Source organism: Streptopelia decaocto (assembly GCF_964273445.1).
Source record: "Streptopelia decaocto genome assembly, chromosome: 2".
NCBI lineage: Eukaryota > Metazoa > Chordata > Aves > Columbiformes > Columbidae > Streptopelia > Streptopelia decaocto.
The window spans coordinates 17,949,727-17,965,418 of record NC_138655.1 but is presented as its reverse complement, the minus strand read 5'-3'; the positions used below and the strand labels follow the sequence as shown (position 1 = coordinate 17,965,418).

The window sequence follows — 15,692 nt, the reverse complement described above, 5'->3', positions numbered from 1 at the left end:
CTGCAAGCAGAGGGCCAAAGGCATCTTTGGCTGGGCTAACAGGAATCCAGCCAGTTGAGTGAGAAATTGTGTTTTATTTAAGACCTGTTAGACAGCACCTAGAATACTGCAACTAGTTTAGAGACACCCAAAACAAGAAAGGCATTGATAAATTGTTTTGATTTGGTTGGGGACTTCAAAATCTGTTTTGGAGGGGTTGAAGGAGCTGGGTTTGTTTACCCTTGAGAAAAGACAACTTTGCCAGTGAGACTTAGAGCCATTAACCCAATACCTGTGAGAACGGTCCCAGGACGACAGAGCCAACTGCAGTTGTACATGACAGGAAGACAAGAAACAACCAGGAAAAATCATAAAGGAGTGGTCCCAGTTTAATACAGAGAGAAATATTTTCCCCATGAGAACAGTCAGGCAGTGAGAGTTTCCCAAGGAAAGTTGTGCAGTTTCCATTCCTGAAGGTTTTTAAGACCCAGTTGGATAAAACCCTGAGCAACCTGGACTGACCTCAAAGCTGACTCTGGTTTGAGTAAGAGGTTTCAATAGACAGATCCTGAGCTACCTCTCAGCCTGAATTACTCTATGATCATAAATTCCTATAATTCTGTGGTTGAGAATGAACTACTTCAATGGTCTGTTTGAAACCTTTTTCATACCACATTGTCATATCCCTGGCTGCAATAACTGCAGTTTTCTTTTAATGCAGAACAGTCCGGAAGTCTGAGCTTGAAGCTGAAAAAAAATGGACTAGAAAGACTGTTTTATATGTATATTTTAGTTCTGAGAACTCACAATTTTGTTTCTATGTGTAATATGAGTTATATGGACTTATCTCCTGAACAGAGAAGTGACTGGTAGAGATATTAAAAATATTTTAACAAAACCATTTTTTCCTGCAGAATTTTTTCCTCTGTCAAAACAGAAATATTTCATAAAGACAGTTTAAAAGCCAGCACAATTTTTCCAGAAACCTGTCAGCTTTACTTAGTACTCAGAGAGTCTCAGCTACTAGACTCCAGAAGTCAAGGGCTGGAGGAATTTGTGGACAGCAAGTGTTCTCAGGAGAGTAACACACAGAATGTGATTCTAGCTGGACACATTTTCCTTTGTAAACACTAAACAAGCCTCTGCTCTTTCAAAACCTTCCACAGAATGGAATTAAATGCTTTCTAGTGATTTTCATGGACCTTTCTATGACTAGGAAGCAGAACTGACAATCTGCTCCCCTTCGAGATTCATATTGCTGTTATCACTTAAAAATGCTATATGGATGTCCCAGAATACTTTCATCTTGCTCATGTTGCATAACAGCGTAGAAACACAGATTCATAAAAATACTTAGATTGGAAAAGGCCCTTAAGATCACCAAGTCTGACTGCAGATGTATTATCTGTTAACTATTTAAGGGTCTCAGCTGGGGAAGGATTGGTTGATATTAATGGGGTTTATATATTTTTTCTTAAATTTTTTGCGTATCGTGCTTGATAAGGAAACTGCAGTTAAAACCACAGTAAAGATGCTAACACTTCATTGTTGAGCACTATATTCTGGCAGGTTTGTTTGCTTGTTTTTGGTTTTGTTTGTTTGTTTGTTTGTTTTGTGTGTTGTTTGTGTTTGTTTGTTTTGTTGTTTTTTATGTTTGTTTGTTTGTTTTTTCCTGATAACCTGGTCTTCATATATTGGAGGATGGAAAAGAACAGATTAAAAAAGTCAGTTGTGTTGCACGTTGCTTTCTATTGCATCATACGTTTGTACTGCATGAAAGGAGGGTTCAGACTTCTTGCATCTTTCTCAAATATAAGGTTAGTTGACAAAATAAAACTAACTATTCCGAGGTTAGGACAACCCACCTAGGCAGGTATCCAGGTCTAACACACAGAGGTAACAAGAACCATGATAAAGGACAGAGTTACACATAGCTGTACTATATGTACATATAGTACTATTGTACTATAATGAAAGTATTTTAATTTTTAGAATGAAAGCATAGAATTAAGCCATGAAGCATAGAATTATGTTAATAGACTGGAAAGGTCTTAAAAATGTTTTAAGGGTTTTTACAATATGAGACTACTAATGACTAATTTCATTGAAGGTGTCTCATAATGTTATGGCATTTGATACAGTACCTTTCTCTATTGTGGATAGTGTATTTGTAAAATATCTTTGAACATTCCGTGAGATGACAGTGTTAGCTTTCAGTCTTTAACGCTGATGAATCTCACCTCAAACAGCTTCAAGTGTTACACTTTTTTGGTCCACAGTTCTGCCACATAAGGGGGAAAAGTTACAAATGCATTTTCTAATTCTGCTTGAAAAAAAATCAGGCCATATCCTTACAGAGACTTTTATAATCCCTGTATCTTTAGAACTGTTTTACTCTTCTCAGTGTAGAAACCCACTCTTTTTCAGATAACTACACTTTATCTTCCATGAATATTAAGGCACTTACAAGTCATACTTCACAGTTATAACCTTCTAACACTAAATATAGCATGTTACTACAAATATTGGATACTCTTATTACCATAAGCATTTACATTTTGCACTTATCTACAGACAAGATCTTTCTGCAATTATGGTTCAATATGTGGTAAATATATTGCAATCTGAAGCAGTAAATATTTTATGAGGATCTATTACTTGTAAAACTGACTTAACCACATAAGTAAATGAGCGTACATATATACCTCTACATATGTAAAATACTATACTACATACAATATAGTATACAACCTAGAGATTCTATACACATACTATGTTATATATAGTAGTATAGTAGTATATTTTGTAGTACAGTTATATATAGTAGTATGTAACGTAAGCATATAGTGCCTATCATATATATAGTATAAATTTTGGTATTCTAGCAAAAAAAATAATAAGGAAAATTTCACCACCACTGGTTTGATTTTACATTAGATGTGTGCAAGGATATGTTTGGTTTATTATTTATTATACAGTATATATATAATCTCTCTCTGTGTGTGTCTATATATATAGATATATAGATATACACATTTTATATATATAGTACCTATATAATCCTCAGTATCTTCTGGACATGCTTAGGAATGATATCAGACATCTGACTTAACTGATTCTTCAACTGTCAGCTCTTTAGCTTCCCTAATTGCTTTTGTCACTCCTCATTATTCTCTGAAACCTATGGCTGTGGTGTGGACAGTTGCCTGTTCTCCTTAATTTTTCTTCTGCTATATAATCTCTCAAAGAGTAATTGGCAGTTCATCTTAGCTCATTAACATGAGGTAAGTATCAGTTTCTTCATTCACAGGAATGCTCTGTACTTGAGGCCAAACATTATATTTGCCTTTTATTAATGACAAAGTCCATCATCCTCTTATTTCAGAATCACAGACATGACTTATAATGTGCAATTAGCCTTTTTTTAGATTTGTTCAGAGACAGTCCATATTATGTTGACATTGTTTCAGCATCCAGAGAAGATAAGGGGCAAAGCAGTTAATTTATTGAAAATAGATTTTATTTACTCAGTCTTTTACACCTAATATAGGTCCTGCTTCATCTTTGGTAACCTTAGACTTATTTATAGGCAATGTAAAAATAGCAGCAATAAGTGCAGTGAAAGCTTTTCATATATTTTCTCTTTGTCCATCACTTTAGTAGTAGTATTGTACTCTACATAACATTGACAGAGGCAGATTGTCATGATGTTATGTATGCCATTTAAAAACATATTTTAATAATAAAGTCAGAAGTATACATTTACTAGTCGCAAAATATTTTTACACTTTTATGTTGTTTAAGAGATACAATATATTAATTCTACCTTAATTTTAAAAAAATGCCAGGAATTGTATAAAAAAAAATCTAAATAATAGTTTTTAGGAGGTTGTTAAAATAAGACAGACTTTATTCACAACAATTTTCTAATTCCTTGTTCTTGAGAGTTGTTCTTTGAAACTTTTTGTGGATCAAAAAACTTTTCAAACCAGGTAAGAAATAACTCAATTGATAGGAGGTGGAGGAACAAAAACTTTTACCCACAAATGAGTGTAGGTGGAATAAACTGGAAGATACAGTCATATCAGTCTGATATTAATCATCTGGTTTCAACATCACTGATCGAGTAGAACACCATAGAACACTGATCTATTTATTACTTTATGTTATCCCAGACTCTTTTTTTGTTGTTGTTGGTTTGGTTTGGTTTGTTTCTTTACAGACCTTTAGCATTTTCTGACAACTTTTCCAGCATCAACCTATTTCTGAATACACATGAGTAAGATAGAAGAAATAATCTGAGGGAGTCATTAACCAAATTGTGCTATTGGACATCCTCTTGGTGGGCCAACCATAAATGTGGTTATTCCATTTGGATTTGCAGATTCTTCAGCTGACATATGGGAGCAGAATCCTGTGTTATGCTTCTCTTAGCCAAGAGGCTAATCTTCACTATTTAAAGAAGTGGTTTTATTTTTTATTTTCCAGTTTCTGAATTCTAGCACTTCACTGACTAAACTCTTATCACTTCAAGATGTGATAAAACACCAAACAGAATGTCTCACAAGAATCACTACATGAGACTTAGAGTGCTGATATGTAATCTCTTGTCATTTAAGTACTGAAAAAGAAGATGAATATGTAATTATTTTACCCCTACTTAGCATATTTTATCTTAGAAATATCAATTATTTTATCAGGACTAGGTAGCTGGGATCAAAGTTAACATTATGTGTATTCTGATTAACATTATGTGTATTCTTAGAAATGTGGACATGCAGCAAGAGCATAAGATTCTGAACACTGGTTAATGTGGTTTAAGATGTTACCTTAAAAAACATGTGCAGCTCCTTTAATGGAAGTTACCCTCTCTTTGGTCTCTTTGGTAGCTATGGTACTTTTTATCAGTGTTCTCTCAATATACTTGAGACAAAAAAGTATTTCGACATACTCAGCCTAATCTGGCCAATTTCGCATAAGTTTGTATGCAGCCAAATATTGATCACTGACAGATATTCACTGGATACTTGACTAATTGTTAGAGAATTATATATGTCTTCAACATTCCTAATTTTTCACAAAATGATGGGATGGACTTTTCAGAACTACTATTAAACTTACTCCTGGTTGAGCAGGTCAGGATGTTATGTTGCCTTCATTTCAGCACCAAGAAAATCATAAATGGGAAACCCAGTAACTTTATTGGATTATTTTTTATGTAATTAATTGTTCATTTAATATTGGCCCTACAAAATCATATTTTGACTTATTTACCTGAGTTAATCAGATCAAAATGAAATCAAGGAACTGGGAAAAAAAAAAAAAAACAAAAAACAACACACCTACAAAAGAAAATATGGGGATTTTGGATTTTGACAGATTCTAAGTATATGGCCATGTAAGGCCAGTATGACTACCAACAAAATGCTTATGAGAGGGGCTCTGGAACTTGTTTGCTGAGTTTACCATTTCTTGTGTGGTTTTTCTGAAGTCACAGACCCTTCATGTACCTATATCAATCTCCTGATAATCTGATATCAGAACATATTTCTGGAAATTAATCTGACAAAGACTACCTTCTTTTAATATAAAAAAATCATACAAGCTGTATTTTTCTCTGGCTTGGATCATCCTATAAAATCATGCTGCAACACATACTGACTTTCTCATTTTGGAACAGATAATGTTTTATAGAGAGAGCATGGACAGAAGCAAACAAGGTAAAAAGTGGTATATTCCTGCACAAGAGATCTACACTTTATTCAGATGTTGTAGCAGTTAGGCAGTAGTTAAGGACTTACAACTGAACCTACATGCTAGCATACAGATCTGATGACCTGTTTGTGCAGTGATAGCCAAGATTTTAAATTCCTGATATTTCACTAATTTTAGAAAAAAATATGTCTATTTCATGACACTTCAGCCAAATGTACTAGTGTGTGGAGATATAATATATGCTTTTAAGGCCTAGAAATGAAAAGTTGTCTTGTACCTCAATTAATAGCTTAATGACTTGGCTATAGACTCACATTCTCAATAGCTCTCTATAAGAAGCTATACAATTTGCAGCTATTATATTATTTCCTTGACAAGAACCGCTTCTTGTACTGTCGTCAGGGAATTCTTTCAAGATAAGATGTCTACATATTAATGCTAGCTCTGTTTGACAAACAAAAGTAAAATCAGACATTTTTAGCTCCATATTATGATGGTCTAGTTGTTCTGAGTAGTTCTACTAGAACTGCTGTAGTATTTTGGTGACTGTAGGTGATATCATATGGTTTCTGGCTTCCAGTAACGAACCTTAATCTTGAAAGGACTCATAGAGTTGCATAACAATCTTTGTATTCCCTCACATTTTCTCTGTGTAGTCTGTTTGGTTGATTAAAGCAGCCAAGGTTCTTGGAGGACAAAACAGTCTAATTCATTTCAGCTATCTTCCTAAGAAAAACAAAAAACAGTGAGTAGACTGTGCTAACCAACCACAACTGAGCGATGGAACCTTGAAATTCCATATGCTGCAGTGAAAATGAACCACTCTGCAATTAGAAAATTGAACAGTTCACATACAAAAAAATTATGAGTCAAAGAGCTCAAGAACTACAGCAAAAAAAAAAAAACAAACTACCCTGCCCCCCAAAAAACACAAAAGACCCAGATAAACCTAACCCAAGCGAAAAAGAAAAAAAAAATCCCAGTGTATTAGGAATAATTTATACAATGAAGTCAGTATAATTCTTGAAAAGTGCAAAATGGATGCTAGCTTAAACATTAACAATTGTTGAACAAGTTAAATGTAAGTTTTATTTACTCCTATACATTAAAACATGTGATGCATAAACCAAAATAGGAAGAGCTTAACTTCAGGTTCTAGGTTGCATATGAAAGTTTGGCCACTGTGAAACAAGGCTTTTGTTTTCTTTTCAGGATTAACCAATTTGCTCTAGAACCCTCTCCCTCTCTCAAAAAAAAAAACATTAGTGCATGATCCTCACAATATCATTTTTACAGTGACTCTTTGTTTCTCTATCCAATGTATTTAACAACAGAGTCTTCAGTGGGTCTAAAGGGTCAACATGGGTCTAAAGACTCCTTTTCAGTTTATATAGAGCACCAAATTCACAAAAGAATATTGGACTTCTTTTTTTTTTTTTTTTTTTTCCCCCTAGTTATCCTATGAATAACATTTTAGATCAAGATTGTCATTCACTTTCCATGCTTGTAAGCAAAAGCAGTAGTTAAAAGGCAGTTTTAATATCATAGTAAAAGAATTAAGATCTTCTCTTCCTGTTAAATGCCATTGAAACATTTTTTATTTAATGCCAAAAAATACTGTATGCACTGTTACTACTTCTTAATATGTAGACCCTGTACATTTCTGCAGAAAGTTAGCAAAATTAAAGTGCAAAGTAGGCTGTCTGCAACCTTGAGGAGCGCTAAGTTTACTGTGCTTTTTTGGTTTTGTTTGTTAGGGTTTTTTTGTTTGTTTGTTTGTTTTTGTGTGTGTGTGTTTTTCTTTTCTCTTAAAGAGGTATTTCTGTGTTTTTCATTGGGTTGACTAGTACATGCCTTTTTAAAAAAAAATCTCCTTCTTCAAGTCAAACAGAAAATTCATTTTAGTAAATGGATAATTTTACACATTGTGTTCATTGGTTATTTTTGAAAGGAATCTAAGTTTTGCTACTTCACCTAAAATTCACAGAAATATTCAGAAAAAGTAACATGATTTAAGACCCACAAAAATACTAAAATTTAATTATTAATTTAGTTATTTTCTCATCTTCACAACTGAGATGTATTTAAAGCACATCTTCCAAAGAAGAAAGAAGGTTAGAAAAGCAATTGTCCATTTTTATTTTGTTTACATTGCACTGAAAATTTACATCATACTTTTACAAATCCTTTTTCATAAAAATATACTTCTTTACAAAAGTGTATGCATTAATATAAGAGGAGTAGCCAGTTGCAGAAGAAACATTTTAAACTATCTCAAATGTATTAACCTTAACATTAATGAATGAATCATAGTTATTGCAGTCATTTGAATAAACAGGAATAAATAACAACCAATGGTATAAAATATAAAACAGCATCCTTCTAGTAGAATACAGTTTGACAGAGTTGTATGAATATTCAAAACAAAGTGTTGTAAAATGGTTTATAAGAAATTCATCAAACATTATAGAAATCCAAGCAGCAATCCTGGGTACAATGATTTTTGGTAGGCACTCTCTATTACGGTAATAAAAAGTTTAGATTTTCACAGAATAATTAATGTCTGAAAGGGAAAACAACAGATAATTCACACTGGCTAACATACAGCATTTGTGAATCATGCTATGAATGGAAGACAATGACCTACATCAAATAAATTAGTGAGTTGCCACTTTATAATTCTCACATGAAATAATTGTAAAACTAAAAATTAAATTTCCTTAGAAGTGATTTTGGAATATCTAAAACTTGTATTTGAGGGCTGTGGAATCTGAATTGTCCCTAAAATGAATGGATTGTCCCTAATAAAATCATGGCTTTATATATATATTTGTAATAGTTTTGTTTTCATTGCACTATTATAATATATTCAATTTTAAATCATTAACTGTAAGGATTTGTTTCCATAAAGTATGGAATATATAGATAAAATAGATGTGAAAATGCAGTATTTCCAAAGTATTACTTCCTCTTGACTTGTAACTCTAATCCAAAGTTAACTGAATGCTGTTAAAATCTATGAACTTCAATGGGATTTTGCCATGCTTTGTACATGCATTTTGACAAAATGCTGAAGGAATAAACTGATGTGATATGGTCTAGATATTACTAGCATGGATTGAAAAGTGGACTTTTGAACTTTTGATATATGGATTTGACTACTAATGTTACTGTAAACTGCATTTTTAAAATGGAAATATAATTATCTTTTCACACTAGGAAAAAACCAAACATACATAAGATGGTTACTCTTTTGAATGGTCTTCAACATTAAGGAACATAACCCCATGACAAAGCTCAGTTCCTACTAACTTCTTGATTGTAAAATTTGTCTAGTTGTATGACTGACAAAAGTAATGTAGAAACATTGTCATCTGTGGGAATTGTTAACCAAAATTGAGAAAAGGAGCTTGACTTGGGACATGGAAAGGAAGGAAGATGTGAATCAGGGAAGGAAACATTTTAATTTTTCTTCTGAGACGTGAAAAGATTGTTATACTTGCTGATTTCTAAACACTTAAATAATTAACTGTTCTGAGGAAAATAAAGTAGTAAATGGGCTGAATAAATGAATAAAAGGTACAAACTCAGAAGAAAGTTGTACCATATGACTGTTAAAGAGAAGTCAGTGACCTATAGTTTTCCATAAGTATAGCTCTTATTTTCTACCTATATCTTTTTTTTTTCTTAACCCAGTCCCTCTATTATAGTTTTTATAAAGCACAGAAATATTGATAATGGATGCTCCTCCAATATATGCAAATATGTTTTATGTTTTAGAATAACCTCCTTTTTAAAAAAAGCAAATAAACAATGAATAGCACTCATGGAGTGCAGCATTTTTTTTTTTAACTCTCCATGGTATACACGAAGAAGAATTCTGATCCAGTTTATGAAAAACAAAATCAAAACAAAATAATCACAACCAATTCTTTTCTATCATCCTCAGGAAAAGGTGACCCAGTATATCCTGAAAAGTGTGCTTTAATTTTTTTTTTTTTTTTCAATCAGTGAACTGTGTGTACACTTTGTTTTGTGTCATTTTCAGACTTTGAAGACATATCATTACCGCATTATACCATTGTGCAAACAGTGTTCAAGTTGGGGTCAAATCGTACTGCTTTCCCTTCCACATTCTTTGCATTTGTGTCATACATGGGGTTTTCAAAAGCAGCTTGTCCATTATTATTTTCATGTACAGAGCATCCTGTATACTGTGTTTTAGGTGCAGTCCTGTAGAAGAAAAACAAAGCATTTGTAACTGCAGTTTTCATAACTGACTTGATGTGGTTTAAGAATCTGAACAGAATTTATCTCCCAATTCTAAGTATGGGAGCTAAATACAACATCTCATTTTTTTTTTTTTTTTTTACATAGCTGTGCTAAGAATTAATACTCTCTTTAACAAGGTTTAAAGGAATTAACGATTCATTTAAAAATATGTTCAGTTACAAACTTAGTTAACAACCTGAGAAGAGGTAGGTATTTCCACTTGGATGATCAGGTGATAAATACTTGAGAGTACAAAAAAATCTTGTAAAGATGCAATAATTCCTCAGCCAGATGATTGAGATTTTCCTCAGATTTCCTCAATAGGTTTATCAATAATGAATTTATAGCTGAAACACTTTCTTTTTTCACTAAATAATTTCATTCACTTGAAAATGTTTCATCTATATTGTTACGCAAAATGTATACTGTATAAATCAATATAAGAAGTAAAGAGAAGTGCTTATACCATATAGATAATAGCAAATGTATTAAAAAAATTACCCGAACATTTTTTTGTACTCTGAAACAGCTCAAAAACAACTGGTACCATTCAAAAATGATGGTACCTGTTTTAAACTGGTGTTATATTACAACTATTATTGTCAGGTTACTAGACATTAATTGCCATTTTAACAGCTAGTAGGCAATTAATTGTCTTGTCATTAAGGTGATTAAATTTTCTTTAGTCATTTAATGTTTTAAAGCTATACAAAAAATTACTTGACACTATATCCAAAGAAGTAATACTGGTCTCAATAACATGAACAAAACTGTTGAGCTTAGACTAATGAAATTGAGAAGACTGGTGGCTGCTTAACATAATTGTATATGAACTAATAATTTCAGATACAGAAACAGTTCCATAATGAAACTTCTCCATTACATAATACTTGCATATACCTGCAAGCCAAAAAAAAGGGTAGGCATTAAAATAATTTACTCAATATATGACTTATAATTCTGTCACATGTAAAAAAAAGTAATACAGGAAATCTACTGTAAAGACATACAAAGTCTGTTAATTATATTATTTCCCATATGCCAATAATTTATAGCATCCATTTTGTTAACTTAAAGAGAAAAATTTATAACATTGTAAAGAGGTAGGAATGAAAGTATAGCACAGTACAATAAACTGAACTCTCATTGTTATGCAAGACCTTAACAGAGGTAGGAAGAACTGTTTACATGCGTATCTTGCAAACATTTTGTGATTTTTCAGAAAGCTTTATTTACATAACAAAGATTGAAGGCAATAAAACCACTAAGTCATACAGGAATTATATATACATAATTTGTACTTACTTCTGTTTATAAAGGTAAAAGCCAAAACCAGCAAATATAAGGGCAAAGAAAGGCACAAGGATAGCAATGGCCACTGAACTACTATTTGTACCATGTGTTTGATTAGAAGAATTTGAACCCTCAGACATGTTAAGACCTAAAAAAGAATAATAATAATAATAATAATAATAATAATAATAATAATAATAATAATAATAATAATAATAATAATAATAATAATAATAATACCAAAAACAAAACAACACAACAACAACAACAACAAACAAACAAACAAACAAACAAGAAATATAAGTATCCATCACTCATGGCACATACTACTCTATAAACTTCAAAATTCAGTAACACCCTGTGATTGGGTCACCATAATGTGTTCAGCTGTATATATATAGCTGTATGTTGAGTCTCCCTGGAAAGTAAAGGCACTGTGGTATACCATATTCTGACTAATAAGTGGATGCAAAATATAGGGAGAACAATACATATACTCTGGTACATTCAATATCTTACTGCATACTTCTGTATGGGATTCAAGTTTTGGATGTTATTAATACACATTATCGTACTGTGTTACAAAACATTGAATTTATAATAATACATATGTTAGGCTGATTATATTACTAAATATATTTTTATATTTCAGAAATTAATAAATATTGCACGTACAAAAAACATTATTTCAAGGAAAGGATGATACACAGAGTGAAAGAGGTAGAAAAAATTATGAAAAGCTAAAGCAAGATATTGATGAAAAAACAATAATACAATCTGCTACATTGCTGAGGAACACATCATCTAGACTATCTACACAGACAAGATATACACATTTTTAATGTGAGGAAAGGAATACCAATGCAGTTTCAAAGTTAATTTTTAAGCTCTGAACTAAATCTTTTAAGAATTATGTAGGTCATAATATTTTTTTTACTTTCTCCATCTTACAAGGTAAAATATAGAAATTCAAGAAGTAAACAAACAGACAGAAAACCAAAAATATAATCAATATACTAAAATACAGAAAAAGAAATTAAATGTGAGAAAAATTTATGGAAACAGCAATCAAAATATTTTGTTTCAGATAAACTATTTTTGTGTTCATGTGCATGAAACAACGAAGTGGTAAACATACTAAACAAAATATTTTCAATTACTGTAAATCTCTTCATAACTGCGTTATTGACTATATTAACTATTATTATTTTTTTGTATAGAATTTAGGAATCAGGATCTCAAGCTGTTCATTCCACTGTGACTTGAAACTATGAAAAAGAAAAAAATTGCCTTTATCTCATACATTCAGCAATAAATCCTTCCAGCACGTGGAAGGATTAAAAAATTTCCCGGTTTTCCTGAAACCAGACTGTTACCAGAGATGTCTTCTCCAAGAAAGGGTAAATAAAGGCTGTTAGTTTAGTGTAGAACTGAATGTATAGAACCAAGAACTCAATTTTTAGAAAATAAATGTTTATCAGGTGAGTAACATTTTGTTATTCTTAAGAGTAACATAAAGATTTACTTGCAAATATGTAGCAGTTTCAGTTTCCTACCAAATGTTTTGGTGAAAAGTGTTTTCAGCACCATGAACAAGAGATCAGTTTAGCAGACCGTTCTATAACATGGGTTTTCTGAACAGTTATTAAGATGTGAAACTACATGAATATTACACATATTCATAGGAAAACATTGTTCAAAACATTACAAATGTATATCTATACTAAGCAGTGAATTGCAAAGTACCTCTAAGTCCTTGCAACTTCTAACAAAACATTATTTGTAAGTACTATTAATACTTAAATGAGACTTTACATGTATTAATAACTCAATATCTTATCAAATGTCAATACTGATAACGTCCTGCAGATACCCTTATACTACTGGACATAGAATTTGCTGAATACCTAATCTTTGAAGTCCAAATTGTCCATAATCTTTACCCTGGATGAATCCTTGAAAAACATATGTTGCTCCATCAGGTTCAGCAGAAACCTGTAAACAAAAAGTATTCTGAATTAAAAGGGGAAAAGTTTGTTGCAACTATCTGTTTGGAAGAGAAATAATCCTAATATGCCTTACTCATATCTGTTATTCCACATTAAAAAGAGTTACTTTTTTTTTTTTTTTTTCCTCCCCTTCAGAAATATATAACTTTCAAAAGAAAAGACAGAACTGTGTAAGGTACAATTTAGACCCGGTAGGTTATGGTTATATATACTACATTATGCTACCTTTAACTATTATTTTTTTTAAAAACAACAAAACTTAAAGTTTCTGGCAATTGAAGATGTCAGCATCTGACATAATTCATAATTATGGGATTTGTTTGGGAAGTAGATGGCAAAACTTATATTGCAGATAAGGATGCAAGTATTGAGGTTATAATAATTACTTTGAATAAAAAGACCTCACATTCAATTGACAGTTCCTTTGTTCTTGCTTAGTGCTTATCCCTATAATTACTTAATTATACAGCTCTTCACCAGAAGAATGTTGAATGAGGCTTTGGTACAAGAGAAAAATATGCTAGTATAACCTAAAAGACTTGAGGGAGGGAAGAAAGGGTTGTAATCCTATGAATGTCTCCCTTATTAAGGTAAGTACATTCTAAACTAACACACTGTATTCAAATTTACAGTTTCTTGCTTCCCAGGGTAGATATTAAGTTTATATTTGGTGGCCCTGAGGAAGGTTCCTTCAAGATTTTCCCTTAAGCTTCCCTTTCTCAAGGAAACAGTATGTCTTCAGCAATGACCTGAAGCTATGTTTTTACAGAAGAAAGGGTGCATTTCTCAGGTGAATTTCTTACTTTTTCTTACTTTGCGGCAAAGCAGCCTGCTATTGCAAAAAAAAAAAAAAAAAAAAAAAAAAGTCAAATAAAACCGCGATGTAAATAGCATATATAAGGACTGTACTGTGTACTTTTGTACATTTAGAAGTCTGAAAGCAAATTTATTGCTTTTACCATGTCTTTTTTTCACCTCAGGATCATGCTCATTAAACCTAAAGTTGGGACAAACCAAGGGAGTTAAGCCATTTTGCAGTATCTAATCTGTAACATAGGGGGTTTGTTTTGGTTTTGCAGCTTTTTAAAAATTATTATAGATGCAGTGCCACAAGTTATACAAGTATAAATTTATGCATACACTTCAATATACACCTCTTCTCTTCTTTTGACATGTGCATCCATACTGGTGTCCCTATAGTACTTTAGCAGCAGGTGAAACATAAGTAAACAGACAGATTAGTTGAAAAAAGAGATGGTGTAATACAGCTTTATGAGTGTTCATCATCATCCAATTAGTGTTAGGGCTTTTCTTTTCTGAAAAAAATCTACTTTCCTGTCTAGCACATAAAGTGTCTCAGGCCCCCAGCACACTCAGCTTTTTCCAGCCTTAGCATTATATTGGGTGATGTTTGCTTTTCCTGTCTGTTCTCTGAAGAGATTTCCTTTTCATGGTTTAAACACATCCCAGACACCTGGGCTGCTGCTTCTTTTTTTCCCCTCTTCTTCACCTCCTCCTCTCAGATATGTGCTCTCTTCTTCTCCATTTTAAAGAATAAGCCCAGCCCCAGAACCCCCAAGGGGCTTAATGTTTAATTGCAACAATCTGTTTTGCTTTCTCCAAATATGTAACAGTTCAGCTTTCTCATGGTGTTTCTAAAAATATCACCAAAAAGTAAAACATGACTGCCAGCCTCAAGATAAAAATTCCTATTATATTAGTATCATATATTATAATGTTATTAAAAGTTGATAGTATATTATTATGATGATAAAATTTCTCAATATATTAGAATAGAATTCAAAGAGAAGTAAGAGAAAGACTTCTGTGTTAACATGCATTATAATTGTCCCTACACAGTATGACTATTCTCATATATTCGCTCAGACTGGTCTCCTGTATCTTACAATGAAATTTTCATTTCATTTAATGAATTGGCATTGATAACAAGTTCCCATTTGATATGTCTCAAGATTTTTTGAGTGTAGAACACCAGCATGATTTCAAACAAAGAAATCTCTTTTGTAGAAGAAATATACTCACAAAACCATCCATAGCCCATTTTTCCTCTTTCAACTTGCTCACAGAAGTATGGGAGGGTGCTTTAATGAGATATATGTGCAGCATTAGCCGAGCTTCCTGGCTTTTATACACTCCTGTAGAATATAATTTTAAAAATTTATATTTGTGTTGAGTATATAAATAATTTCATCTTTAAGAATAAGCATTTAATCTCTTGCTTTGAAAAGGGAAAGCAGGAAGAATAAGTAGCATTGTTACCCACATTTTAGTTAAAGTAAGATGCATACTTTTGTGAAATTATTTCAATTATTATAGTATTTCAATAGAAACCATTATTAGCTTAGCTTGTAGAGAGGACAGAAGGGAAACTATACACACAGCTATTACTTAACAGTTATGGTA

General features: G+C 32.1%; 1 protein-coding gene across 3 annotated transcripts in view; it reads right to left on the bottom strand.

Moving 5' to 3' along the window:
- Nucleotides 1-9,485: 9,485 nt before the first annotated feature.
- The window catches only part of CSMD3 (CUB and Sushi multiple domains 3), a gene marked incomplete at its 5' end in the record, with an annotated part of 631,488 nt that continues 625,281 nt past the window's right edge, over nt 9,486-15,692 (bottom strand). For all 3 annotated transcript variants that reach the window (XM_082045128.1, XM_082045129.1, XM_082045130.1), the window contains 4 exons: nt 9,486-9,927; nt 11,272-11,407; nt 13,167-13,254; nt 15,312-15,424. In XM_082045128.1, the coding sequence (XP_081901254.1) occupies nt 9,768-9,927; nt 11,272-11,407; nt 13,167-13,254; nt 15,312-15,424 (497 nt within the window). In that variant the 3' untranslated portion in view covers nt 9,486-9,767. The remainder of the gene's footprint in view (nt 9,928-11,271; nt 11,408-13,166; nt 13,255-15,311; nt 15,425-15,692) is intronic.